The sequence below is a fragment of the Gymnodraco acuticeps genome, unplaced genomic scaffold (assembly GCF_902827175.1).
Source record: "Gymnodraco acuticeps unplaced genomic scaffold, fGymAcu1.1, whole genome shotgun sequence".
NCBI classification, from domain to species: Eukaryota; Metazoa; Chordata; class Actinopteri; order Perciformes; family Bathydraconidae; genus Gymnodraco; species Gymnodraco acuticeps.
Genome location: NW_022990214.1, coordinates 1,046,173 through 1,072,080, shown reverse-complemented (window position 1 = coordinate 1,072,080; position 25,908 = coordinate 1,046,173). Strand labels below are relative to the sequence as shown.

The 25,908-nt window shown below is 40.1% G+C and overlaps 2 protein-coding genes across 3 annotated transcripts in view; both read left to right on the top strand.

The window, feature by feature from the left end:
• Window positions 1-21,580, top strand: part of LOC117547728 (collagen alpha-1(XIV) chain) — a 49,267-nt gene extending 27,687 nt beyond the window's left edge. For both annotated transcript variants that reach the window (XM_034218519.1, XM_034218520.1), the window contains 31 exons: window positions 530-659; window positions 1,620-1,765; window positions 4,443-4,572; window positions 4,702-4,841; window positions 5,131-5,257; window positions 5,423-5,562; window positions 5,662-5,794; window positions 6,853-6,998; window positions 7,118-7,247; window positions 8,493-8,609; window positions 8,713-8,859; window positions 9,782-9,838; window positions 11,564-11,602; window positions 11,710-11,848; window positions 13,169-13,311; window positions 13,737-13,846; window positions 15,392-15,550; window positions 15,630-15,707; window positions 16,386-16,472; window positions 16,587-16,640; window positions 17,179-17,274; window positions 17,393-17,446; window positions 17,551-17,604; window positions 17,709-17,762; window positions 17,949-18,020; window positions 18,105-18,140; window positions 18,247-18,313; window positions 19,221-19,409; window positions 19,487-19,564; window positions 19,726-19,887; window positions 20,764-21,580. In XM_034218519.1, the coding sequence (XP_034074410.1) occupies window positions 530-659; window positions 1,620-1,765; window positions 4,443-4,572; window positions 4,702-4,841; window positions 5,131-5,257; window positions 5,423-5,562; window positions 5,662-5,794; window positions 6,853-6,998; window positions 7,118-7,247; window positions 8,493-8,609; window positions 8,713-8,859; window positions 9,782-9,838; window positions 11,564-11,602; window positions 11,710-11,848; window positions 13,169-13,311; window positions 13,737-13,846; window positions 15,392-15,550; window positions 15,630-15,707; window positions 16,386-16,472; window positions 16,587-16,640; window positions 17,179-17,274; window positions 17,393-17,446; window positions 17,551-17,604; window positions 17,709-17,762; window positions 17,949-18,020; window positions 18,105-18,140; window positions 18,247-18,313; window positions 19,221-19,409; window positions 19,487-19,564; window positions 19,726-19,887; window positions 20,764-20,792 (3,243 nt within the window). In that variant the 3' untranslated portion in view covers window positions 20,793-21,580. The remainder of the gene's footprint in view (window positions 1-529; window positions 660-1,619; window positions 1,766-4,442; window positions 4,573-4,701; window positions 4,842-5,130; window positions 5,258-5,422; window positions 5,563-5,661; window positions 5,795-6,852; window positions 6,999-7,117; window positions 7,248-8,492; window positions 8,610-8,712; window positions 8,860-9,781; window positions 9,839-11,563; window positions 11,603-11,709; window positions 11,849-13,168; window positions 13,312-13,736; window positions 13,847-15,391; window positions 15,551-15,629; window positions 15,708-16,385; window positions 16,473-16,586; window positions 16,641-17,178; window positions 17,275-17,392; window positions 17,447-17,550; window positions 17,605-17,708; window positions 17,763-17,948; window positions 18,021-18,104; window positions 18,141-18,246; window positions 18,314-19,220; window positions 19,410-19,486; window positions 19,565-19,725; window positions 19,888-20,763) is intronic.
• A 436-nt stretch (window positions 21,581-22,016) lies between these two features.
• dpm1 (dolichyl-phosphate mannosyltransferase subunit 1, catalytic) lies at window positions 22,017-25,199 on the top strand. The gene is made up of 9 exons (XM_034218505.1): window positions 22,017-22,281; window positions 22,499-22,598; window positions 22,786-22,819; window positions 22,893-22,969; window positions 23,473-23,498; window positions 23,872-23,967; window positions 24,053-24,121; window positions 24,208-24,322; window positions 24,733-25,199. Exons 1-9 carry the CDS (start codon window positions 22,151-22,153, stop codon window positions 24,835-24,837), a joined length of 753 nt encoding a protein of 250 aa, XP_034074396.1. The 5' UTR covers window positions 22,017-22,150; the 3' UTR covers window positions 24,838-25,199.
• Window positions 25,200-25,908: the final 709 nt, after the last annotated feature.

Here is a 25,908-nt window from a genome sequence, read left to right as displayed (position 1 = left end):
CTCATTCCCTCTAATGGCCAGCAGGCAATTCCAATGGTGTCAAAAGTCCAATTGTATGAGAAAATTACCCTATTTCTTACTTGATTTCTTACAAGACACAATGTTTAGTTTGTCAATTATAGTTAATATAAAATATACAAAGATGTACAAAGGCTGATTGACAAGCTGCCGTGGTTGTTGCACTTTGTGCCATCTTCTTGTGTCACTCATTTGAGGCTTTTAACTTGTAGTCCACAAACCAATTAAAGTCTATGGTCAAAATACAACCATACTTTATATTGCCACATTAGGTTGCGAGACATAACAGTTATATAAACAACAACGTATAACCGCCAATTCCAGTAGCCACATCGTTGACATCATACTCTAGTTCCGTTGGAAATGTGGCGATTTCATTGAATAATTGTGATGGTAAACCGGGATGGGAAGATAGTGTTTTCATATAAAGTAAAATATTTGTACAGAATATTAAATTGTCCAGTGTTTTGTGCATTTTTTGTGTCTGACTGTAGGGGATGTTTGTCCACAGGTGGTGTTGGGCGGCTCAGAGTCCACAGTGCTGCTGGAAGGCCTCTCCTCTCAGACACTGTACCATGTGTCTATCTTCCCTGTGTATGAAAACAATGTTGGCCTGGCCCTCAGAGGAACCGTCACCACATGTAAGACTGACAATACTGCTAAACATTCTATTTTAAAGGATCCATCTGTTTATTTGTAAGTGTGTCAGTTGTTTTTGCAGTATCCCAGTTAATACTGATATGAAACTTGAATGTTTCTACAGTAAGTTATGTTTTTCTATTTGGATTATATGCTGCATTTCTATCTGAATAAACAGCATCACATTCTATTTTGATAACCCTATACTATTATACAATGTTGGCTGTAGTTTGAGTTTGACCTGTTTGTGAATAGTCCATCAATATATTGTTTTGCATAGTATATTGATGGAAGCAGGGCTTGACACCCAAATCCTTCTTTAAAAGTTACACTTTAATGTCTTTCACTTTAAATGCAAATAATCTATGTGAATCACATGTCAGTTCAACGTCATTTTCCTAATTCTGCTACCTGCCACCGTAACACTACAAAGGGGATATTGATCCATTTCTTCTAGTAAAAAAGCGTGCTCTGACGAGCATTACAAAGATGATATCCTCCAACATTACTTAGCCTGCGACAGAGGGCTAAACATCAAATACTTGTATTGTCAAGGGAGCGTATAGGGAGCGTCACACTATGGCATTTTATTTAAACAATGATTTTGAGTGACGGTACGAAACCTCATTATTCAGAGGAATGCACAGAACTCAAATATTGGTGTTGGCTAAAAATCGTCAGTATAATATTTGTGTCCTTGCTGCCAAAACGTCTTATGAAGGACCACAGAGAACTATACAATAAAGGTGTAATATCTCATTGTATTGGGCCCAAAAACAGTGTAATCACTGTTAGTATTAAGTAGGTGGTCAAATACAGGAAACATGAATACACAAGGTGTCTAATGAGCCTTTTTAAATGCCCATCATCAGTTACACGTTTGTAAAACCATGTTTACAAACCCCTTCTGACAACTGGTCACCCTCTATGTTCTCTTCCTCTCTCTGTCTCCCCTCACTCAGTGCCCCTGGCCACACCTGCCGACCTGGAGGTGACTCCTTCCTCTTACAGCACCCTGCAGGTGAGCTGGGGTGCAGCGCCCAGGGCCACACAGTACATGATCCTGTACTCTGCACTCAGCCACGGAGAGCCTGACGACGCCAAGGAGGTGAGCACTGGATCTCTCTTTCTCTCTGTGCTGAGTGTGTGTGTAGGGAGGACAATGAAAGGCCTTTATGTTGTTTTATACATGCAACACACATGTGATTTGTAATTGTCGGTTATCAGCAGACAGTAAAGACAAAACATAATGATCAATCAAAGAGGAGCAAGAAAGCCCAAGAAAGTTTTAAATGGTATGTTAACTTCTACTTTGCACCATATTAAAGTCTGAAATTAAACAAATGTTACAGATATTATAGTCATTGCAAAGTTTAAATAACTAGGCATACTTATGTGTAGCGTCGAAAATCCAAGAAATAAAACAGAAAATGAAGTCAAAGTAAAACTGCTGGCGAGGCACCAGATAGCGAATCTTACGCAGGGAAACATCTGAAAGGGAAAACCACCTGTCTCCAATATATACATGATCACCAGGTGCCCAACATTGCCTTCAAAACAAAAGCATAAAGACTTATTTGAATAAACAAAAATAATGACACTAAGTCATTATAGATGAACAATAACTATAAACAAAAGCAGCAAGAAAATAAACGTTTTACTATAAATAATATATATACAGTGGGGCAAAAAAGTATTTAGTCAGCCACCAATTGTGCAAGTTCTCCCACTTCAAAAGATGAGAGAGGCCTGTAATTTTCATCCTAGGTACACTTCAACTATGAGAGACAAAATGAGAAAAAAAAATCTAGAAAATCACATTGTAGGATTTTTAAAGAATGTATTTGCAAATGATGGTGGAAAATAAGTATTTGGTCAATAACAAAAGTTCATCTCAATACTTTGTTATATACCCTTTGTTGGCAATGACAGAGGTCAAACGTTTTCTGTAAGTCTTCACAAGGTTTTCACACACTGTTGCTGGTATTTTGGCCCATTCCTCCATGCAGATCTCCTCTAGAGCAGTGATGTTTTGGGGCTGTCGCTGGGCAACACGGACTTTCAACTCCCTCCAAAGATTTTCTATGGGGTTGAGATCTGGAGACTGGCTAGGCCACTCCAGGACCTTGAAATGCTTCTTATGAAGCCACTCCTTCGCTGCCCGGGCGGTGTGTTTGGGATCATTGTCATGCTGAAAGACCCAGCCACGTTTCATCTTCAATGCCCTTGCTGATGGAAGGAGGTTGTCACTCAAAATCTCACGATACATGGCCCCATTCATTCTTTCCTTTACACGGATCAGTCGTCCTGGTCCCTTTGCAGAAAAACAGCCCCAAAGCATGATGTTTCCACCCCCATGTTTCACAGTAGGTGTTTTTTGGATGCAACTCAGCATTCTTTCTCCTCCAAACACGTCTAGTTGAGTTTTTACCAAAAAGTTCTATTTTGGTTTCATCTGACCATATGACATTCTCCCAATCCTCTTCTGGATCATCGAAATGCTCTCTAGCAAACTTCAGACGGGCCTGGACATGTACTGGCTTAAGCAGGGGGACACGTCTGGCACTGCAGGATTTGAGTCCCTGGCGGTGTAGTGTGTTACTGATGGCCTTTGTTACTTTGGTCCCAGCTCTCTGCAGGTCATTGACTAGGTCCCCCCGTGTGGTTCTGGGATTTTTGCTCACCGTTCTTGTGATCATTTTGACCCCACGGGGTGAGATCTTGGGTGGAGCCCCAGATCGAGGGAGATTATCAGTGGTCTTGTATGTCTTCCATTTTCTAATAATTGCTCCCACAGTTGATTTCTTCACACCAAGCTGCTTACCTGTTGCAGATTCCGTCTTCCCAGCCTGGTGCAGGTCTACAATTTTGTTTCTGGTGTCCTTTGACAGCTCTTTGGTCTTGGCCATAGTGGAGTTTGGAGTGTGACTGTTTGAGGTTGTGGACAGGTGTATTTTATACTGATAACGAGTTCAAACAAGTGCCATTAATACAGTTAACGAGTGGAGGACAGAGGAGATTCTTAAAGAAGAAGTTACAGGTCTGTGAGAGCCAGACATCTTGTTTGTTTGTAGGTGACCAAATACTTATTTTACCGAGGAATTTACCAATTAATTCATTAAAAATCCTACAATGTGATTTCCTGGATTCTTTCCCCCCATTCTGTCTCTCATAGTTGAAGTGTACCTAGGATGAAAATTACAGGCCTCTCTCATCTTTTTAAGTGGGAGAACTTGCACAATTGGTGGCTGACTAAATACTTTTTTGCCCCACTGTATATATCAATATATAGGTAGCGCCAACACTGTTTGTAGTCTGTGTTATTGATCACTCACATCAAGCACCTGCACATAGCTGTTGTGTCATCGTTTCTTTTCTCTTTTTGACTTTAGTCACAATTGGCTTTCACTAAGTCAGGATGAAAACACCTGAATTTAAACAAATGAAAGAATAAGTTAAATACTTTATGTACAATGAAAATAAGTGTATCTGTTTAAAGGACATTTTCACCCAAAATTCAGATATGCATATTTTCCCCTTACCCCATTACCTAGATGATTTTAGTGTAAGTTGCAGATAGTTGAAATATAGGGATAAATGTAACTAGCACTCTTCTTTTGAGCAGTTTCATGTTGCAAATATTTTTCTTTTTACAGAACTACACCCGCCAACCGTATCACCGTATAGAAGGAAGCGTGCATTTACTCATAACCGTACTCATAACCGGTAAACCTATTAACAAAGCACTAACTTGACGTTTGCATTGTGTTTGTGTATTTCTGCAGGAAAAATTCAGTGCAGAGCAGACGGTGGTGGAGCTGACGGGGCTACTCCCGGCCACAGACTACTCTGTCACTCTTTACGCTCTGTACGAGGACGATCCCAGCGATCCTGTCACTGCTGTTGCCGCCACATGTGAGACATTACCAAACATCCATCATTGTTCACGTTATTTCATCTCTTCAGTGCACTCACAAATCATTTGTCTTTGAACCCCTTCACCTTCTCCATGCTTCCCTTTTTATTTTACTGTCCATCCTGCAGTCCCCCTCCCACCACCAATGAGTGTTGAGTTCCCGATGGTCACCCACAGTATGCTGAAGGTGAGCTGGGTGCCTGGAGCAGGGGACGTCCCCAGCCACAGAATCACATACAGCACCAACCACGGCAGTGACATTAAGCAGGTAACTTCCAACACTGGTGTTCAATTTCAAGCCTTTTGTCTCCATCCCCAGAACTCAGACCTTTATTTTCAAAACCAGAGATACATACTGAATATATTTTGAGCGACTCTCTTATCTGGTTTTGGAAAATCGAAAACAGTGATCTATTATATCAGCCAGATCAGCAGGCTGTGACAACGATATATTTAGTTACATTTCTTTCATGCATACCTGTTAAACTGCTTTGTATCATAACAAACAAAATATGAACCTGAAAATGAGCATAATTAAACCATGAATCTCTTTCCAGGTGGAGGTAACAGGACTGAACTCAGTGGTGGTGCAGAACCTCTCCTCTCTGTCCAGATATCTGGTTTCAGTCCAGTCTAACTACCCACAAGGCCTGTCTGCAGCACTCACCAGTAACGTCACCACACGTAAGACGCACACACACACCATCATCCTATTTCTTCTATGATATGTGAAAGACTTGTGTGACATCACCGCAGAGAGAAGACATATTGAATTGAATGTGAATTAAAAATAAATCCGTCTAAAGTCTCTTTTTTGTCCTCTCCTGAAACATTTTCCTTCTCTCCTAGTGAAGGTGCCTTCCCCATCAGACCTCAGGGTGACTAATTTCTCCGACAGTGACATCACTGTGCGCTGGCAGGCTGGGGCTGATGATGTCGTCTCTTACCTCATCAAGTGGATCTCCCTCAGTGGAGGAGACCTGAGACAGGTGGGGGTGGATTAAGAAAAGATGGACTGTATATTGTGTTATAATGATTACTGTATGATGTTAATGTAAATATTGCTCTTTTCCCCCCTGTCTGTTTAGCTGAGGGTGAGTGGTGAGAGTGAAGGGGCGATCCTGGAGGGGGTGGAGGAAGATAAGGAATACCAAATCTCTCTGTCTGCACTCTATGGAGATGGAGCTCAGAGTGAAGCAGTGGCCATACGCTACAGCACATGTGAGTCACACATTCATTTACACCCCTCACAAATTCAAATGAACACTACAAGCAGCACAGGAGAGTTGCATGTGCTTGCAAAAAGAAACATCGGATTTTGAGTGTGAAATGTCTGCTCTGTAAACACCTGTGTGTGTGTGTGTGTGTGTGTGTGTGTGTGTGTGTGTGTGTGTGTGTGTGTGTGTGTGTGTGTGTGTGTGTGTGTGTGTGTGTGTGTGTGTGTGTGTGTGTGTGTGTGTGTGTGTGTGTGTGTGTGTGTGTGTGTGTGTGTGTGTGTGTGTGTGTGTGTGTGTGTGTGTGTGTGTGTGTGTGTGTGTGTGGTGTGTGTGTGTGTGTGTGTGTGTACCTCTCCCGACAGCTGTATATTTTCAGTTGGGTCAAATTATTATGTATCAAGTATTTTAATTGTATTTATCTGACAAAAATCTAGATAGATTGTAAAAATCGCACTGAAATGTATCCATGTATTTTATTCTATCCATGCTTCCCTCAATTATAACAAGATACCCAGTCCCTTGCTAAGGAAGGAAATAATCGCTACAGTTTGTTGAGGCGTTGGCGGTGTTAGGTTTGGCCACCCATAGCTCCTAAGATTTTGGCCAAAATTGCTTTCTCGCGACATATTTCAAAGTCTTTTTTTTGTTCACGATTAATTGCTTCTTTTCAGCCACTATCCCATACAGGCTTTATTCCTGCACAGCTTTGATAGGATTTACTTACAATTCAGGTGGCAGTAGCTCAGTCTGTAGGGACTTGGCTTGGTAACTGGAAGGTGGCCATTACAAGTCCCCGAAATGACCAACATTAGAGAGTGTGGAGAGGTTTGGAGAGGTCCCAGGTCACCTTGGGCACTACTGTGGTGCCCTTGAGCAAGACACCGGATCCCAAGTTTTCACATCTTTCTTTAGGATTTGTTTTGGAGAAAAAAAGATTCTTAGTATTCTAATGTTGGAGGGCTTAAGTAAACTATTATGACTTTATCTTAGCATTTTATCTTCTGTCATCAATAAAGATGTCGTTGTATTGAGTGTTATTATCTCTTCGTCTTTTACCTGCAGTGTCTGGTGGAGGTCCATCCAGCATCTCAGTGACCGAGGAGAGAGCAGTCAGCATGGTGGTGAGCTGGGTGCCTCCCAACGCTCACGTCCTGCAGTACCGTGTAACTTACACCGCACTGACTGCACCTGAGAGCCAGGACAGCACTGTGAGTGTTCTGTAGCTGCTGCAGAGTTAATTACAGAGCTCAGGGGTCACAGAGAATTCCCCAAACTGCAAATTAACTTTGTCAACGTTTACTTTGAAAGGTGTGTTTGTTTTCTACAGATGTTGGTCCCAGGTGATGAGAAACGGGTGGTGCTCAAGTTGTTACAGCCAGACACACGTTACAGCATCCTGGTCACCGCAGAGTACCGCAACAGAGAAGGAGGCAGCGGCTCAGCTCAGGGCAAAACCAGTGAGTCAACACACTGAACTGCACAGAGCACTCTGGAAACTGAGCTGCTGGAACACTTGTGTGACCTCATCATAACTTGTGGTACATTACATGTGAAATGGTAAAACCCTGGTATTATTATGTAGAAGAACATTATATTTAAGGTAGGTCAAGATTAAGGAGCATTGATCAAGTATCTACGGAGCCCCTAAAGGGACATGAAAAAAAAAAGAGAGAGAAAAAAAAAGTCGGGATAACGGGTTAGTATCTCGTGTCCATGTCCCTTTAGGGGCTCCGTAAGTATCACATATGTACAGTGTAGGAGCCACATATGAAGCCATTTCTGTGTTTGTTACGATTCATGTTTTTTGAGTCACTATAGGTGGTGGGCGTGTCATTGGATTTGTGTGGTGACGTTTGTGCTTATATCCGGTTGCTTTTACTTGCGCACTTGGTAATAGATGGGGGAGTGAGCTAGAGAAGGACAATTGTTGTTGACCGCACGCACGCACGCATACATACGTATACGTATATGGAATATTGCACCTTTGATTTGGAAATAAAAGGTCAAACGCATACTGTGTTGGAAAGACTGAGTTTTTGCACGTCCACAGTGTTTTTTCTCTTGTTTAGTCCCTCGCTGCACTTTGTTTAAGATTACTGCCGCAATATACAGTATATGATTTGTTTTTAAAGAATCTTGATTGTTACAGCAAAAAATAAATAAATGTTGTTAATATTTCATAATTGATCATAATTATTGCACAGTCTAGTTAGCTTACAGAGAAGGTACAGAAAATAAGGATGTTGATATTTATTTTCTCAAAGATCAGGACTGGTGTTTATAAAGCTGCACGGCATATCATTTGTATCCTAAGTAAAAGAAGTCAGAATAATTAGAGCATGTCATGCATAAAATGTTCCCTGAATAAGACGGGTGACTGCTAAAATGTCAATAACTTTATAGAACAAAGTCTGTCCTCATACACTCAAAACATCCCCATCAAGAAATGGAAATCATCAAGGTTGTAAACAGATTGATCCAAAAACTCTGTAATCAATAAAGTTTTTATAGTAATGTGTGTGTAACTTTTTTTACCCTTACCTCTTTTAAACAGACCTCTTCTTCGAGAATATTACTTACGTAGTCCTACAGGAATAAGACTTCCACCACGGCAATCACATATTGAATGAGTTTGTTAATGTCTGGATGTTCTGTACGGCTTCCTGTTTATCTGCCCTCTGTCTGTCTGTCTCTGCCTGCAGCCAGTCTGCGGGTCAGCAGTGTGAGTGTGGTGCGCTCAGACCAGTCCAGTATCTGTGTGTCCTGGAGACCTGTGTCTGCTGTGGATGGATACCGTATTGTCATCCAGTCAGTCAAAGGTAATCATAAAGATCTAAAGTAGGTGACTCAGAAACCTCATTAACCTCTGCTAATGTACACATTGTTGTGTGTCTGTCACTTCTTTGTGTGCATTTTGTATAGACAAGCAAACAAAGGAGGAGGCTGTGGCAGAGTCCAGCAGCAGTCACTGCTTCACTGATCTGGAACCAGAGACTCTGTATCGCATCAGCGTGCACTCACTGCTCGGCTCAGCAGAGGGCGCTGCCGTCTCCATCCTCCACCCAACAGGTCTGAGCGCAGGAACACTGACACTACTTTACATGATGTAGTTAGTTCCCCTCATTAACCCTTGTGCCTCTTCTTTTTTTTTAAGTTTCTTGGATGTCTTGGATAGTTTTACTCTTTAAACTCATTAGTCCTGATCTTAAATACCAAATAGTCTGTTATTATCAGAATTTAAACTATTTATTTATCTAATAAAGGGTCCTGTATACCGGGGGCCAAATCCGTTCATTCATCACTTTTTTTAAGAGCTTGCAAAGAATATTATATGTTTATTATACGGTTACATGATGATTTACAGAAGCACGTTGCCCATAAACTACATGTCCCACAATGCATCTCAACTTTTTTCTCAGAATTTGACTCTTTTTTAAATGTCACTTTTTTTTTAAATGTCTTTTCTTTTTCTTTTTTTCTTTTTTGCCAGAATGTGGCTTTTCTTTTTAAATCATTTTGTGACATTCTCACTGAAGATACTTGCAATTATTTGCCCCAGAGTTCTGCTTTCAGACGTAGTTAATTATGAAGTTATTACCCTATCTGATAATAATCCAATGCAGAGGCAATATTGTCATACAATACATTATTTTATATATATATTTCTATATGTATTTCTATATAGTCTTAAAGTTACAACCGGCCCTTTGAGTGCAGCCATAATGCGAATGTGGCCCGTGATTAAATTGAGTTTGACACCCCTGCTGTATACTAACTGCACACAGGAATGGTTTTTTCCCTGATCTACAAGGGTTAAACAAATAAAGATAAAATGTGTGTGTATCTTGTAATCTGCTTCTCTACAAAATGTAATAAACATCACTCAGTCGTAGTTGTGATAGAAATGAATGTGTAGATTGATACATGATGCTTAGAAAAAGTCATATATTTAGTTCAATGTCTCATTATTGTTCTTACGCTCCTTTTACAGCCACAGCTCCTGCCAGACTTCCCATCCACCGCCGGATGTACCCCATACACAACGAAGGTGACTCATGATCACATTACATTTATATAGGAATTAGTCTGATTACTATATTTATTTCTTTTTTTAAAAATCCTTTTAGGACATCATTTTAGTTCAAATTGAGCAGACTATATTTCTGAACCCAGTAATCCCCAGAGAGTACTTAGATGAATCCAGCAACATCTAAACTTTATTACTTTTACTTTTTCTTTCATCCTAGAGTCTAGACATGAATACAATGACAGATAGTGTAACAACTGGTTTTGGTGACGTCTGTGATATCATTTCATAATAGGAATGGGGACTTGTTTGTTTGAAAGCAATTAGCTTATTATCAATTTAGCAGTGACGTGCGGTGAGGTTCATGGCTGGTGAGGCACTGACTCTTTCAGAGTCAGATTTACAAATATTATATTCTGACCTTAATCGAAATATTCTGTTATTTTCAAAAGCTTTTTTGGTCTGATGTTTCGATTCATTTTAAACAGACCGTTCAACAAAAGGATAGGCTAACCACAATCTAAATATTGGATTGTTCTTTCTTAGTAAGATCCCATTTTCATTACAATTGGGGTCTTACCTTGACTTGAAGATGAAGTCCATGCTATCCTTCTGGACAACAATCTCCATTACATTTTTGTAAAAGTCCTGCTTATCTTCCTCTAGTTTCAAAAGTATAGTTTGTTGTTTGCGTCTGCATAGAATAACAGTAGCAACAAGAACCTGTGGGGTCACTTGCGCCCCCTTCAGTGCGGCAGAGGATTATGGCTGCTTCTCCCTGGTGCTTTTTTCATTGCCGTTGTATGATGAGACCAGCGGCCTAAATATCATATATACGTGAAATAAGTTATTTAGAGACTATGGATGGCGAGGATAAATGTAATAAAGGGATCTACAAACATTACATTGGTGACATACAGTGAGATGGTAACAGGCATGCGCTTAGTGCCCGCTTTCCAGCCAGTTTCTGTGGGGTGACGCATTCTGAGGTGAGGCAGAGCTCATCTGTGCCTCACCTCACCCCACAGTAACTGGCTGGAGCGCGCTCACAAAACAAGTGCCCGCGCTAAATTAGTGCCCGCGCTCGAGCAAGTTACTGTGGGTTTACGTGAGGCAGAGCTCGTCCCTGCCTCACTTCTCATCGCTACCCGTAGTTGGAGCGGAGCTCGGCAAATTTGCTGATTTTGACTATAAAAAGCGATTGGAACCATACAGAAATCACACTTACAACACAGATCAGTGGAGACATTTTATTATTATTACTATTTAGTTTTTTTCTTTAGTTGTTTTTCCGTTACATTGTAGTATGACCAGTCTATGAGTATGACAGGTGAGGCTCTGCCTCCCCTGCCTCTCCTGACTGCACGTCGCTGCAATTTAGACCCCACTAATGTCAATCACACTATCAAATCACCTTCTTATTATTACAGAATGATTCCACTGAAGCGTGATAAACCATCAATAACACATTCCAATCTTAGGTAACAGTCTTTATCTGGGATACTCAATTCCTTATTGCTTTCTACTCAGCTACATATTGTGATGCACTCGTTCAGTTCAGTTATTTATTAATCTGATCAAATTGAGCATCTGTTCCAGTATACGTGTAGCCCACGTTCAGATTGGGGCTTCAGGTATACAGGTCGTATTTTCAGGTATACAGGTCGTATTTTTTTCGTGACGATAAATGCAATATATCCCCTCAACTTTGCTGCTTTGTTCATATTGATTCCTGCTGTGTTACAGTCTGCCCTGAAGTCACCATCAGAAACAGCATTGTTAAAGGTGAGACAAGCTACAGACTAAGAGGCTTTTTTCAAATCAATCAAACATCAGGTTTTGTCTTAAAGATAAATCTCATTTTATTTCATATCCTGTGTTTGTTTGTTTAGGATTCGACATGATGGAAGCCTTCGGTCTGACTCGGACAGCTCACTCCTCTGTGGAGGGTGTAGCTGCCGAGCCTTTTGTCTTCAACACCCTCCCCGCCTACACTGTGTTCAGAGACATCCAGCTGACACAGAACACCAAGTGAGATCATCTCTCTCACTGCTTTTCTTCTCTTCTTATGTTTGCTGTGTAAACCTGGCTTCAAAGTCGTCCTTGGCTCAATCTTCACTGCTGATCATGCTCCAAAGATGCATTTGCTCCTGCGTGACCACATCTTTTGTAATTAGACGTTTTAATGGCGTTTTTAGTCACAAGATCTGGTTTTACTTGAGGTTTTTCTGGAGATTGGTCTGTTTAGAATACATGCTTAAGCTGTCTTGACTTGTGGTTAAGGTAGCTGTAGTTGAATTTAATAGGAGAAAGGGGGTTCACTGGCTTCCCTGAGAAAACATGATCCAGTGATTTTGTTTATTTTGTATTATTTATTTGTATTTTGATTCGTTCATGTAAAGGTGGGGTAGGTAATTTTGGAGAAACCAGCTTGAGTGCGCTAGAATTTGAAAATACACAGCCGGAAAAAATCTGCCACTTCCTCACAGAGCCCCTCCTCCAACACACACGAACGCGCACATGACCAATGAGGGCACGAGATAAGTTTGTGCACAGATGGAAGGCTGACAGGCAGGTAGGCCATCCAGTTACTTTAGCCGGGCCGGCTCAGATTATTGGTCGTGCTTTTTACAGTACTACGGCTTCCAGAGATGATATTTTTGTATGAATTTGTTGTCAAAGCACTTCAGATATTCATTGCTATCGGGATGTTAAGAGCATTGCATGGAATATAACAAAAAGTGTATCTCGAGCCGGTTTCTCAAACTTACCTACCCCACCTTTAGCAGTGCACATTAATACACAATGCTTGAAATGCGTCAGAGTTAGCAAAGAGGCTATCTGTAGTCCCTGGAAATATTTTTAAGTGACCCTTTAAACAAATTACAATATTTAAAAAAATCCTTAAAAACATGCAACATAGAGTCCCACAAAACAGGACATGCCAATAAAACCCCAAAAAACATACACATTGCATAGCATAAAAGCCCGACTGGTAAAATCAAGTGCACTAAAGTGCAATTAACTTTTTTTTTTTTTTACTAATAGATATGAATACTGATTAACCTTGTCTCTAAACAATCCTATAAATAAACTGTATGTGGCTTCATCTCTATGAGTTTATATAACCTTTCACAGAGAATGCAGACACGGTAAAATAAAATGTTCTGAACAGGTTAATGCATTTCCGTTATGCTGCACCTCCTGTCAGCCTATATGAAGTTATTCTGACTCATTTGAATGGGAGAATACACCAGACACCTTTCTATCATTGTGCAGCAGCACAGTTGCAAACATGTTTTCTGTGTCTTTAAAGAACATGTTTGATATGTATTTCCTGTCCCCTTGCAGGTTTATCCACCCTGCAGGTTTGTCTCCAGAACACACCATCAGCATCGCCTTCCGCGTGCTGCAGGAAACTCCCAGAGAGCCCTTCGCCCTCTGGCAGCTCACTGACAACGACTTCCAGCCCAAGATGGGATTGGTGCTCGACCGTGAGTTACCTTTCTGCATCTCCAAAACCGCAAGAAGCTTCCTCATCCCTTTAGTCCCATATGATGTCATCAGGGCCTCTAGACCAACTCGCTAAATTAACCTCCAAGACACATATTGACATTTTCATAGAGACCGGCCTTTTTGATTATAATTACAAAACATATTTCCAAAACTAAATTAAAGAGTATTTACTAACAACATATGTTTATTGTTTTATTTAGAGCTATAGCTATTAAAGGATCAATCGTTTAGTTATCATTTGAAAAAATTAACCTTCTCTTAATTTGTATGGCTTTGCTGCTTTCCTTTGTTAAATGTAAACATATGCTGAATATCTTTTGGGCTGTTGGATCATTTGAAAATCGGGAGATGTAGGACATTTGAGTTGGAATAAAAATCTTCTCAAATGTTTTGCTTTCCACAGCTACAACTAAGCACCTGGTGTACTTCAGCCTGGACTACAGGGGAGAGGTGCAGGAGCTGACCTTTGACCAGCGGCAGGTCCACAGACTGTTCTATGGCAGTTTTCACAAGGTGAGATAGAAGACACTGAGCAGGGTGGGGAGGACAATAAAAGACTCACTATCATTAACCAAAATGTGAAAATCCTGTTTTTAAATCAGGTTTCATTTCCTTATTTCCATCAACTGTTTTACCTTGTAACAATAGAAATGTAAAAACATGTAACAAAAGAAAACAGCATGAAGGGAAGGTGGTAGAGGCTCCATATACTGTTTTATTTCTGGTCTGTAGCAGCTGTCAATAAAATACACATTATAAAGACCAACAACAATGAAAAAGAAAGGTAATAGGGAGTGATGTAAGGGGGAAAACACACAGACGATGTAAGAGGCCATTTAGAAACCTATTCGTGCCTGCATCTGCCATTTTAAATTCCCTGTGTTGAAAGTGTTCTCAGTCTGCCTTATCACCAATCTGACGCAATTTTCAAAAAATTGGTCAAACCATTTGGCTTTGAGGTTTTTTATTATACTTTACCTAGTGTTACTTCCTACTTAAAAATAGCTGTATCTTACATACTACATGAATAGTATGTCACAATTAGAATCTGAACGAATAAGCTAAATATCAGACATGCATGCATATTCTGTGTACTTCATTGATAATATTGGGATTTTTGATGTGGTCTTAAAGAGTTGTGCAGTAATTCAATACCAGATATACATACCCATAAATCGAAGATTTTTTTCTTATGATACTTAATACAGTATTTGGGCATTGACTGCTGCAAATGAACTTTCCTTCATCCATAACTCAGTCCAATCTGAACAACCAGACATGAAACAAATATGTATCCATTTTGTGTAACATTTAGATGATGTCTTTATCGCAAACCCAAATCGAATTTAGGCAAAGAATAAAAAATAGGACATACAAAATGTAATCCAGCCTTGTAAATCTGACTACTACTTTGTTATTATATGACAAAATAATCTGGGTTTCATATCATTTTTTATGTGAGCAGGCACATGCACAGATAAACCTCAAAGGGGGTTCGAGCACCTGCCCTTTTGCCCTTCAATTAGAGAAGAGCCCTTTTTCCATTTTCTTCACAAATCAATGTGCCTAATACACCCTATCTAAAGCTTATGTGTTATGCTTATTATAATTGTCTGCCTGTATGTAGCAGTATTATATGATATGTGAATTATATTAAACTAATTATTTGGAACATAGTAGTATCTTAGCCGTACAATACCAGCATCTTCTAATTGCCTGTCAATACTGAAGCATTGGGCCTGATCCATTATTGTGAAGGTGTGAAAAATGGAGGCCAGAGAGAAAGTCACAGGGCTAGTTAAAATGTGAGAAGAGTTTAGCGAAATACTCTTAATTTGATTGCATGTATCATAAGTTAACTGTCATGTAGCAGTGTTTGAACCAACTACATGGGTTTATTTAAAAATAAATACAATTTAATATCCCAAATATAGTTATCCCAAGCATATATTTATTTGAAAATAACAATAATCACCAGCTAGCCCTTTTATTAATGTGGTCCTCCTCTGCGCGTGCCTGCTTGTGAGTAACCAGTCCTCTTTCTCCTGTGATTGGCAGATCCACCTGACTGTCAGCCAGGTGAGCGTGTCCCTGTCTGTGGACTGTCAGCGTGTGGGGGAGAGGCCGGCCCGCCCTCTAGGCAGCCTGCCCACCGACGGCTTTGAGATGCTGGGAAAACTGGTGAAGACCCGAGGACCCAAAAGTGGCTCTGCTCCGGTACTTCTGATTCTATGTAGCTAATTTAGGTTTCTAATAAATGATAAATGACACCATAAACAGATCTTTCCTGTTGCAGTTCCAGCTGCAATCCTTTGAGATCGTCTGTAACACCACGTGGGCTTTCGAGGACACCTGCTGTGACCTGCCTGCAATGGTCAGTCTCTCCCAATTACCTTCTTCTGTTCGCCTCTGACTTGGTAGAGGCATACCAGGAGTTGATGCTGTTAACAAAAGAATGAATGAGCTGCTTGAGTTAAGTGCCTTCTTATAATGTGGCTCAGCTCTTGGCACCCTGGCCTATACTGTGAACAAAATTGACCTATTATATCTAAAACTGTTTCATAGATGTGTGATAATGACCAGGGTTCGAGTTATAATCTGAGCTTTATGGGGGACTTTAAAACTACCGCTCGTGCACGCACACACACACGCACATTTTTCCACAGAACTTTAAAGTAAAATATATAAATAATGACAGTGGAAAATGTATATCAGAAGACTGTCTGTCAAATATATACTATGAAGGGCAAATATGCATTTGTTTTCCCTTACACACAATCATGTTGATTTCACCACTTTTTTCAGTGGTTATAAAAGAGTAAAAGATACACACAGGCTGTCTAAAGGTCTTCTTAACGTGTGTGTGTGTGTGTGTGTGTGTGTGTGTGTGTGTGTGTGTGTGTGTGTGTGTGTGTGTGTGTGTGTGTGTGTGTGTGTGTGTGTGTGTGTGTGTGTGTGTGTGTGTGTGTGTGTGTGTGTGTGTGTGTGTGTGTGTGTGTGTGTGTGTGTGTGTGTGTGTGTGTGTGTGTGTGTGTGTGTGTGTGTGTGTCAGAGAGATGAGGAGAGCTGTCCGGCCCCGGCGTACACCTGTACCTGTTCCTCTGACGTCCCCGGAGCCCCCGGCTCCCCCGGACCAACTGTATGTCATCATGAGATCTGAGTCTGACTAATGCCTGGAATATTTTCTGAGTCACTTTTTTGTGCTGCAGTTATTGGATAACATGTTGACGTTTGATTATTTTCTTTTCCACAGGGAAAGCCAGGTACTCGTGGTGAGAAAGGTGAAAAGGGCGACCCAGGTCACAAGGTGAGTTGAAAATATTATTTTAGGCTTAATTTGATTTAATCTCAGGCCCTCTTCAAAACCTAGACCATTGCAGGTAAAGTTGCCGGAAATACTATACTATAGGACCCTTTCCAACATTCTTTTAAGTCTCTTTTACCCCACAAATGACTCTAAATTGCAACACGGTAAAATAAATCTTCAATCATTCCCGTCCACCCTGCCTGTGTCTATAGCTGGGGTTTTCCGTTTTATTTTATTTCCTTTTGTGCAGATACTGTAATCATTTCAATCTGTGCAGCTGAGACAGTGGATACTATTTACGTGTTTTATCCTCTGTCTCTGATTTGAGAGGCTCAGTTTTACACAGGGATTGCACGGCAGCTTCAACTAAATGTATTCATTATTTTATTCTCCCTGTATGGCGTCAAAATCCGTCAGAAATTAATAGTACATTTTCTTTTCCAACAGACTGGACATAAAGTACAGACTTCAAGTTTAACAGTACATCAATTTTTATGTTTAAGTTAGCTCCAAATTGATTGTTATTTTCTGTTTGCAGGGGGAGGTGGGTCCTGCAGGAAAGCCTGGATTTGAGGGAGGTCTCGGAGCCCTGGGGAGCATAGGGCCCCGAGGCATTGCTGTGCAGGGCAAAATGGTGGGTAACTTTCTTATTATAAAGTACATATTGTGTAGTAGTCCTCGATGGTATGCAGCTTGCTAAGCTGGACTTTGATCTGGTAAATTGTATAAAAGTACTTCTGTTTCCTTTCTAGGGTCCACCTGGTGCAAGAGGGGGAAAGGGAGACCCTGGGAGAACAGGGATCCAGGTAAAACTGAAAAACAGAAATAGAATAGAACATTCTTTAAATCTTGTTGTCTATAAAAAAATATATATATTTGCCTCTGATGGCGCTCTTTGCATTCTCTGCAGGGTTTACCAGGACCTCAAGGTTCAAAGGGGGAGCAGGGGGTTCCCGGCCCTCTGGTAAGCTGCTCAATCTCAAATCAGTCATATCAGCAGTCCTTCATACAGCAGTTACTGTGCCCCCCCTCTTTATTTGTCATCATGTCTCTGTAATGTGTTCACAGGGTATTCGGGGGCTTGAAGGAAACATGGGTGGACCCGGCCTGACTGGACCAAGGGTAAGATCGGAATACATTTTAGAGCCATGACTTGTCCACTTAGGGTCCATATTTGAGAATGATTGACAAATTCCGTTTCAGGCACATTTTGTGCTTTACTCAAGCACCACCCACAGGCCAACATCAGGCATTACCAGACTCCGAAACACTGTCTGTTCTACACATCCATCTTGTTGTATGTTACAGGGTTTCCAAGGAAGGCCAGGACACCCAGGGCCGATGGGTGAAAGGGGGCTCTCAGGACTGGTGGGCCCTTCGGTAAGCCCAGAGGGACAAATGATGTCATGAGCCATGTTTGTCTTTATATATTTCATTATGTCTTACATATCTTTTGCTTTACAGGGTCTGCCAGGGGGTAAAGGGGAGCGAGGAGAGAAGGTGGGTTCATCTTTATTTTCATCGTAATACTGTCACACTAAAGTGAATGTATAAAAGAGACATAACAATAATACCTTCTTCTTGTGAATCTGCTGATGTTTACCAGGGAGAAGCTCAGTCTATGGCCATGATCTTCCAACTGGTCACACAGGCCTGTGAGCAGCTAGTGCATAGTAAGTACTCTGTTTGCATGCATTCAAAAACGGTGTCAAATGATGATATCTGTATATTTAGGGGAAAGACACTAGTCTGAAGGCAATCACACAGTTTTTCATGCACTGGACAAATATGAGAGTTTGGACTATTTTGCTTTCATAACATTGAAGACTATTGGAAAGAAAATATACAAAATACAAGTTTACAAATGTTTTCTATTTGTTTATGGAGATTCCTACTTAATTCACCATTAGATTGCCTCATATAGACAAGTTGTAATACCCACATATATTTGTACATTGTAGGTTATAAACTAGGGACGTTTTTGGGGGATATCTATTAGATGAATTCAACTATGTTTAACTGTAGTGTCCTGCAAATATATATGAAATTTTACAATACATATCTTTAAAGAAATCTCCACTTCAGTAGCAGTTTCATTCATATATCTCTATTCTAAAGGTTTTCATGGCTGTGTTCATATATCATCTATTCCCTCATTGATATAACATTTACTTGTGAAAACATGATTTGAATTGAATACATTTGAACTGAAATGGAATTGAATGGTGAAAATAATTTAGTTTTTATAGGTGTGGACAGTAGTTTCTGATTTAAAGAGTTATACCACGATCTGTAAAGCCTTTGACTCTAATATGTCAACAATACGAATCTAGATTTTGTTTACTTGGTTTATCAAATTATTACTAATCTGGAAATGTTTGCGAATTCTACAATTTATAATAAGATTATTATATAGTTTTGCATATTTAAACCTTAAAACTCAAGAAACTCATAATACAAAAGTGGGGAAGTTTAAAATAATTGGATTGGCCTTGACTGGCACATTCAGACTTTAAAGAGGTCCGGATGGAAACATATTCTCCTGCTCATTCTTCATCCAGAGTTGTGTGTGTTTTTCAGAGGAGGTGCTGAAGCTCGACATGTTCATTAATGAGATGAATCGGAAGCCAGCTCCAATTGAGGAGCCGGTGGGGCCCCCCGGGGAACCTGGTATACCGGGGCCTAAGGGCCCACCAGGCGGCAGGGGCAACCAGGGGAATGTCGGCTCGAGGGGGAGACCTGGGAGGCCAGGATATCCCGGAGAGCAGGGTAAGACTTTATCTTGTAGATGGTGATACGTTTATTGAAATGAAAACATTATAAGGGTCCAGTGTGATATTCTACAGGAGGAAGAGGCATGCTAGGGGCCAAGGGGGATGCAGGGCCAAATGTCCAGGGGCCCACGGGGATCAAAGGATTTGCAGGTACCGCTCTATAAATCATTGGTTTCATCTAACACTGTATTATATAGTCATCGTCTCATATTTGTCATTGAGAAAAAGGTTGTCTCTTATTTATTATACTGTATATATTAATACCATATTTATACCCTATACATTTAATATAAATGAACTTTCTTCTGTAGGTCCTCTGGGTGAGGCTAAGCTGGGTGACCCAGGTTCTAAAGGAGATGATGGTAAATCAGGACCCCAGGGGATCAGCGGAACACCAGGACAGCCCGGAGAGATGGGACCCCCGGGTCTGTGCGACAACAGCGGAGGCTGCAACAGAGCCCCCCAGCAAACAGGTTAGCTACCAGGAGGGGTTCATTAACTCAGCCTACACTAGGTCTGGTCATATCAGATGTGATGATCCAGCTGATGTCCAGTGTTAGGTATGTACAGTGGCTGGGTAAGTAATGATGATGTATGCTAAGGCCCAAGTTAATAAATGTTTATAAAGATGTAGCTAGCATCTTCAATATGTCTCATACAGTCAATTATGTAAATGAAATGTTCAAATATACCGCATGATGGTTTCACGTTGGCACGCAGCTGCACAGACAGTAACGTCTCACACACCCACACACACGCACTCCGGTGTGACAGCGCCTAGGTGTAAAAGTTCTGCATCGTGAGTAAATAAGACATGAACATTTTGATTCGTATTTACTGGGAGTCAATAATAAGCCGTAGAGGAGCAACTATAACAACTATTTTTTTTACAACAAGAACATCCTTAAACTGTAGGTGTCTCTTGCGGATCAGGTCAAATACAGTGGTGCTTAATAGCTGAAAACAGCTGCCTGAAGGAGCCAAAAACGGCGAGATTCAATAAAAACAAGGAACATTCGGCCATAAAGCCAAAATAAAGAGATGCTAAAATTGTGTTGGCAGGATATAAACTCAGGTAATAAATATCTTTGGTTCGTCACTACGAGCGACCACTTTTTACTACTTATTGTTAATATAAGATGATTTATTATAGCAGCTTTAAAGTTATGGTAATGTTAATGCAGTTAATCAGAGCAGTTAAAACTTGTCTTAAAGGCAGGTTTCTTGGAACTTAAGGAAACATTTTTTGGTCATTAACCTATTGTCCCAACAAATGACCAAGTCTGTTAAATACAGTGTGAAAGTGGTCATACGTGTTGACTCTTGTTGTGTTTGCTCTCTTTCAACAGAAGACCCCTATTACGGCTACCAACCTTGAGCGGATATTTACAAGCCAGCAGATGAAAGACGTCTGTTTGAAGTGACTATGATTCCTTTGGAGCTGAAAGCCAAACTGGGAATGGAGCTAAAGAAAAGCAGACTGATGCGGAAGCTTCACTAGTTTCATCATGTGTGAGAAAAGGAAACCACACAGGAAGGGTCACTCTTGGTCTTCTTGTTGATCCTTGACATAAATAAGGGCTGCGAAATAAACAAGGAATACGTGGAAAGCTTTCTAATATAGAATAGTGTTTTGATGAACAGATAGCATCATAAAGGAAAATATTTTTTTATTGGGATCAGTCAAGTGCTCTCTTATACTCCATATTCGCACTGAAACCTTTTATTACTTTTTATATATTCATGCACTGTATCAATGCAAATATTTTAGCATCTGTGTTATATTCCTACCCTTTTCATCTGCCATTCTAACCTTAACTGCCTCAAGGATAATGAAAGTGCATAATCCATGGTGATAAAGCTTATTTTTGTTCCATGGTATAACTGATACTGTGAGAAAGCCTGTTGTCATGTGTATGATAATGTGTATATTGTTTATTATAATTACTGTATGGAGTTATTCATGTATGATATTTTATACTGTACCTATTATGTAAAATACATGTTTACATTGTCTGGTATCTATGGGGTGGGGGTGATAAACAGTGTGTGTGTGTGTGTGTGTGTGTGTGTGTGTGTGTGTGTGTGTGTGTGTGTGTGTGTGTGTGTGTGTGTGTGTGTGTGTGTGTGTGTGTGTGTGTGTGTGTGTGTGTGTGTGTGTGTGTGTGTGTGTGTGTGTGTGTGTCTTGTGAATAAATCACATTAATGTGTCTCTAACGAATTGTGTGTTTTTTTCCAAAATGACTTGTGTAGTTTAGTGTTGTGACATTTGTAGTGGAGGGAAAGAGAAATTAATGTAGTAAGCCGGAAAAAACGGTTATAATAAAGGCTTAGTTCTTTCTCGGAACCGGGTTGAAGAGACAAATGTTTCCGGTAGTGTCTATTTTGAAGAGGACAAATATATTTCCGGAAGCGGCTTTGTCAAGTTAGTCTTGGTGCTACAATCTTTTTGACGTGAAGTCATTTTATTTTTCAAAATAAATGCAGCCCTGAAGACACGGTCAATATTGACCAGGGCTAGCAGCATTGCTCCATGATAATGTTTCCCACATGTTTTTGAGATTTGTTTGATTAGGTCAAGCTGATGTGAACAGAGTCTAATGCTATTATCTGATTAAGTTAAACGTATGTTCAGGTCTGATACTGATACTCTATGTATTCTTGAAAGTAACAAACAGGATGTAGGGGCACTTTCTCTGACTTCACTCGGTGGGGTTACCATAGCTTCACGTCGCCATGGCCAGCCGAAAAGCTTCGCAGCCAAAGCGGGATAGTGGGGACAAATACTCAATACTATTACCTACCTACAACGAAAGGGAAAACCTCCCTTTGATAGTATGGCTTCTGGTGAAATATTTCGGTGAAAGGTGAGTTCCGAAGAGCTGGTTTAGCTGCTCGGCTAGTGCTAGCTACGTTGGTAACATTAGCTAATGTGAGTGATGAGCTGTCATTCAACCAGAGTATGAATGTGACAGCTTTTAACAGTGACATTAAACTTGGGTTAATGTATTTTCAAGTTTATGAACAAGTTTGCACTATCGCAGGTTTGTTTAGCTTGATGGAATGACGTTGTTCTTTGTACAGTGGCTACAACTACGAGATCATTGTCATTGACGACGGTAGCCCTGATGGGACGCTGGAGGTGGCAGAGCAGTTACAGAACATCTATGGAGAAGATAAGATAGTACGTAAATAATCCCTGCTCTCAGTGATGGATCCTGGTTATTCACTTAAACATAATATTATTTTGAGTACTGTGTAAGAAGTGACTAACGACGTCATTGTTTACTTGTGATTTACACTGTAAACCTATCTAATGTTGGTTCAAGTAAATGAATGATGCAGACTCTTTTCTCTTTTTTGTGTTTCAGCTTCTACGACCAAGAGCAACCAAATTAGGCCTTGGTAAGTTCAAAGCAGTGTATTAGTGTATTCGTTCTGGTCACTTTAGCTTATGATCTCCTTTTTCCTTGTATAGGCACTGCTTACATCCACGGCATTAAGCATGCTACTGGGAACTTCGTCATCATAATGGACGCAGATCTTTCCCATCATGTGAGTGGAGCTTCTTTCATTGTGTGTTTCAATATGTTCAAATGAAGACTTTTAACATTTTATTATTATGAAATATTATTAATCTTTCAGTTAGTTTTTTTTATAATACATTTATTGTTTGGTTAATCAGATGTCTGAGACTAGGGGAACACATCTATAATTTCTCACAATCATAATTACCTAAAAATATACAAAAATTATGAATGACTTATACATTAGTTGTCGTCAATGCAAATCGATATATAAACTAAACAATTGACCCCCGAGCGGATTATTTTAATAATTCCTGAATTGATTTAGAGTAAGTATTTGGATGGTAGATAGATTGTGAGTTTAACTGATCTATTTTCTTTGTCAACTCTCTCCTCTCTATCATCCCTAAAATGTACATTGCTCTTTAATATAATTACAATTGAATGTGAAACATAACGGGTTCTGAGTGATTTCATTTTGTACAGCATATTATTTTACTGTTTTCCTGTTGTTTTTTGTTATTTTTTCAGCCCAAATTCATCCCAGAATTTATTAAGTAAGTTTTACTACATTTTAATTTCATATCATGTGATTTTGTTGTGTTTTAGCTATTGTGTCATGACAGTTGAAAGGTAAATTGTGCCGAAATACTTTAGTTAAAGGAAGAGTTGAGACCAACAGTACACATTTTTCTCATGATTTCTATAAAGAGTTGTACAGATCTTCAAATAAATTATTTTCTCAAGCAGTGTTCTATTTAGTTCCGTAATATTGAAGAGCAGGCAGAGATCTCTACGCCCGATATCTCCAACACTCTGAAACTCACACATAACCAATCTAGATGGATAAATAGCACTGTAGTTTAGAGAAATGCAGGTTTCATTCCTGGGTGTACTGTCCCTTTAAGACCGTTTTCTCCTGTTGGTCAGAAAGCAGAAGGAAGGTGATTACGACCTGGTGTCTGGCACTCGATACCAAGGCAACGGAGGTGTTTACGGCTGGGACCTGCGCAGGAAACTCATCAGGTAGCTGAGAGTCAACAACTGTTTTTCAATTTCCCCTTACAACAGACCGGAGGCCTGATTTCTTTCCTGTCTCCTCTCTTCACAGCCGGGGAGCCAACTTTCTGTCTCAGGTGTTGTTGAGACCCGGAGCCTCAGACCTCACCGGCAGCTTCAGGTCCATGGAGCGAGTGTTGTGTGACACTGACTTTTTTTGGGGATATATTTTCTCCCACTCATACAGTTTTCTCTCCCGGATGACAGGTTGTACAAGAAGGCGGTGTTGGAGAGTCTGGTGGAGCGCTGCGTATCCAAAGGCTACGTCTTTCAGATGGAGATGATCGTCCGCGCCAGACAGCTCAACTACACAATCGGAGAAGTGAGGCCCTAATTCATTCATCTATTTAAGAATATCAGATCTGATACATGTTTAAAAAAAGCAGAACATCAATCAATCTTTATATTAATTTGCGGATGCGGAATATTTACTGAGTGCAAATATAATGATGTAGTTAAAATTAAAAAAAATTCAGAAAGTGGACCCTTGTCTAGATAAAAGAAAATCTCCCCTACTTATTTTTCCTTAAATATAAAGAAATAACAGTTTTGCAAATCTGCACTGAGGGCTTTTAAAGGCATTTTGGCTTTCACTGAGTGTTTATATGTTTTCTACGACTTAACTATAGACTCTGGACAGAAACATGGTTGACTTTCCCCTGCATTGTGAACCTTTGTGCACGATTCTGGACCAAAACAAACAAATTCTCTCTTCTTCCTCCAAAACAACAGGTTCCCATCTCCTTTGTGGATCGGGTCTACGGAGAGTCCAAACTGGGAGGAAACGAGATTGTGTCCTTCGTGAAAGGACTGATCACGCTCTTCGCCACCACATGATCAGCTCTGTCGGACATCCCACAGTTAGATCATATTACCGCGACTTTGAAGTGGCTGTCTTAAACACAGTAGTTGTATCAGAATTTCAATGGGGGGGAGGCTCTGCTTGTCTACATGGGCAGACAGTGACATGACAGCCATTGACAAGGGAGACATGTTAGCAGTAAATATAAAGTCAGTAGTGGTCTGGAACACTGCAGCCACATAGTGCTCTACATTCCCATCACCCTCTAATGACATCTTGATGCATGGACATGATTCCTTCTGCGCACAGCTGAATCAACTGTCACATGGGTTCAAGTACATGTTTACTGCTACACCAGTGATTGTTTGTATACAATTAAAATGTTTGTATTGTTTGATCTGTTTTTTCTGATATTTCTTTTTACAACAATTCCAAGTCTGTTTTTGGTATTCATTGATCACCGTCAAACGTGAAATAAGTGCAAGTGGGCTGTTTATATCCATAAACATAGACATGGATGATTTTGATCAAGTCTACCAAATGTTAACCCAATTCCCATAAATATAAAAAACATATATAATATATAATGTTTGCCAATACTGTCAAGTGTGATAAGTTGGGACCACATCGGGACCGTTATTACCGTGTTATTTACGTTTAAAAATAGAATCACTATAACAAATATTGAGAGTGCATTTTCATGCTTATTCGGGAAACAAATGTCTAGTTATAATCAATCTTTAAAGAAAGTACAAGGGTTGTACTGCAATAAAAAAAGTTATATTTTGCTAGGAAAATACATCTCTCAAAACTAACTTGCATATGCAGATAAAAACAACATGAACAGTGTTTTAGCCTTGAAATGAAATACAGTACCTCTGTAAAATAAATCTCTGAAATAGCATTGTGTAAAACTATGCATAGTTTCACACATATAAAGTTACTGAGAGTCACTTGTAGCTTTTTTGGAGATTTTAACCACATCTCATGGTCTTCTGAAGTACATGATTAGCATCATGTGCTGATGTCTGTGCTGAGACAGCCAGACATCTCCCTCACATACACCAAAGAAAATGTCATCCAGGGGTCAAAGCAGGGTGAATATA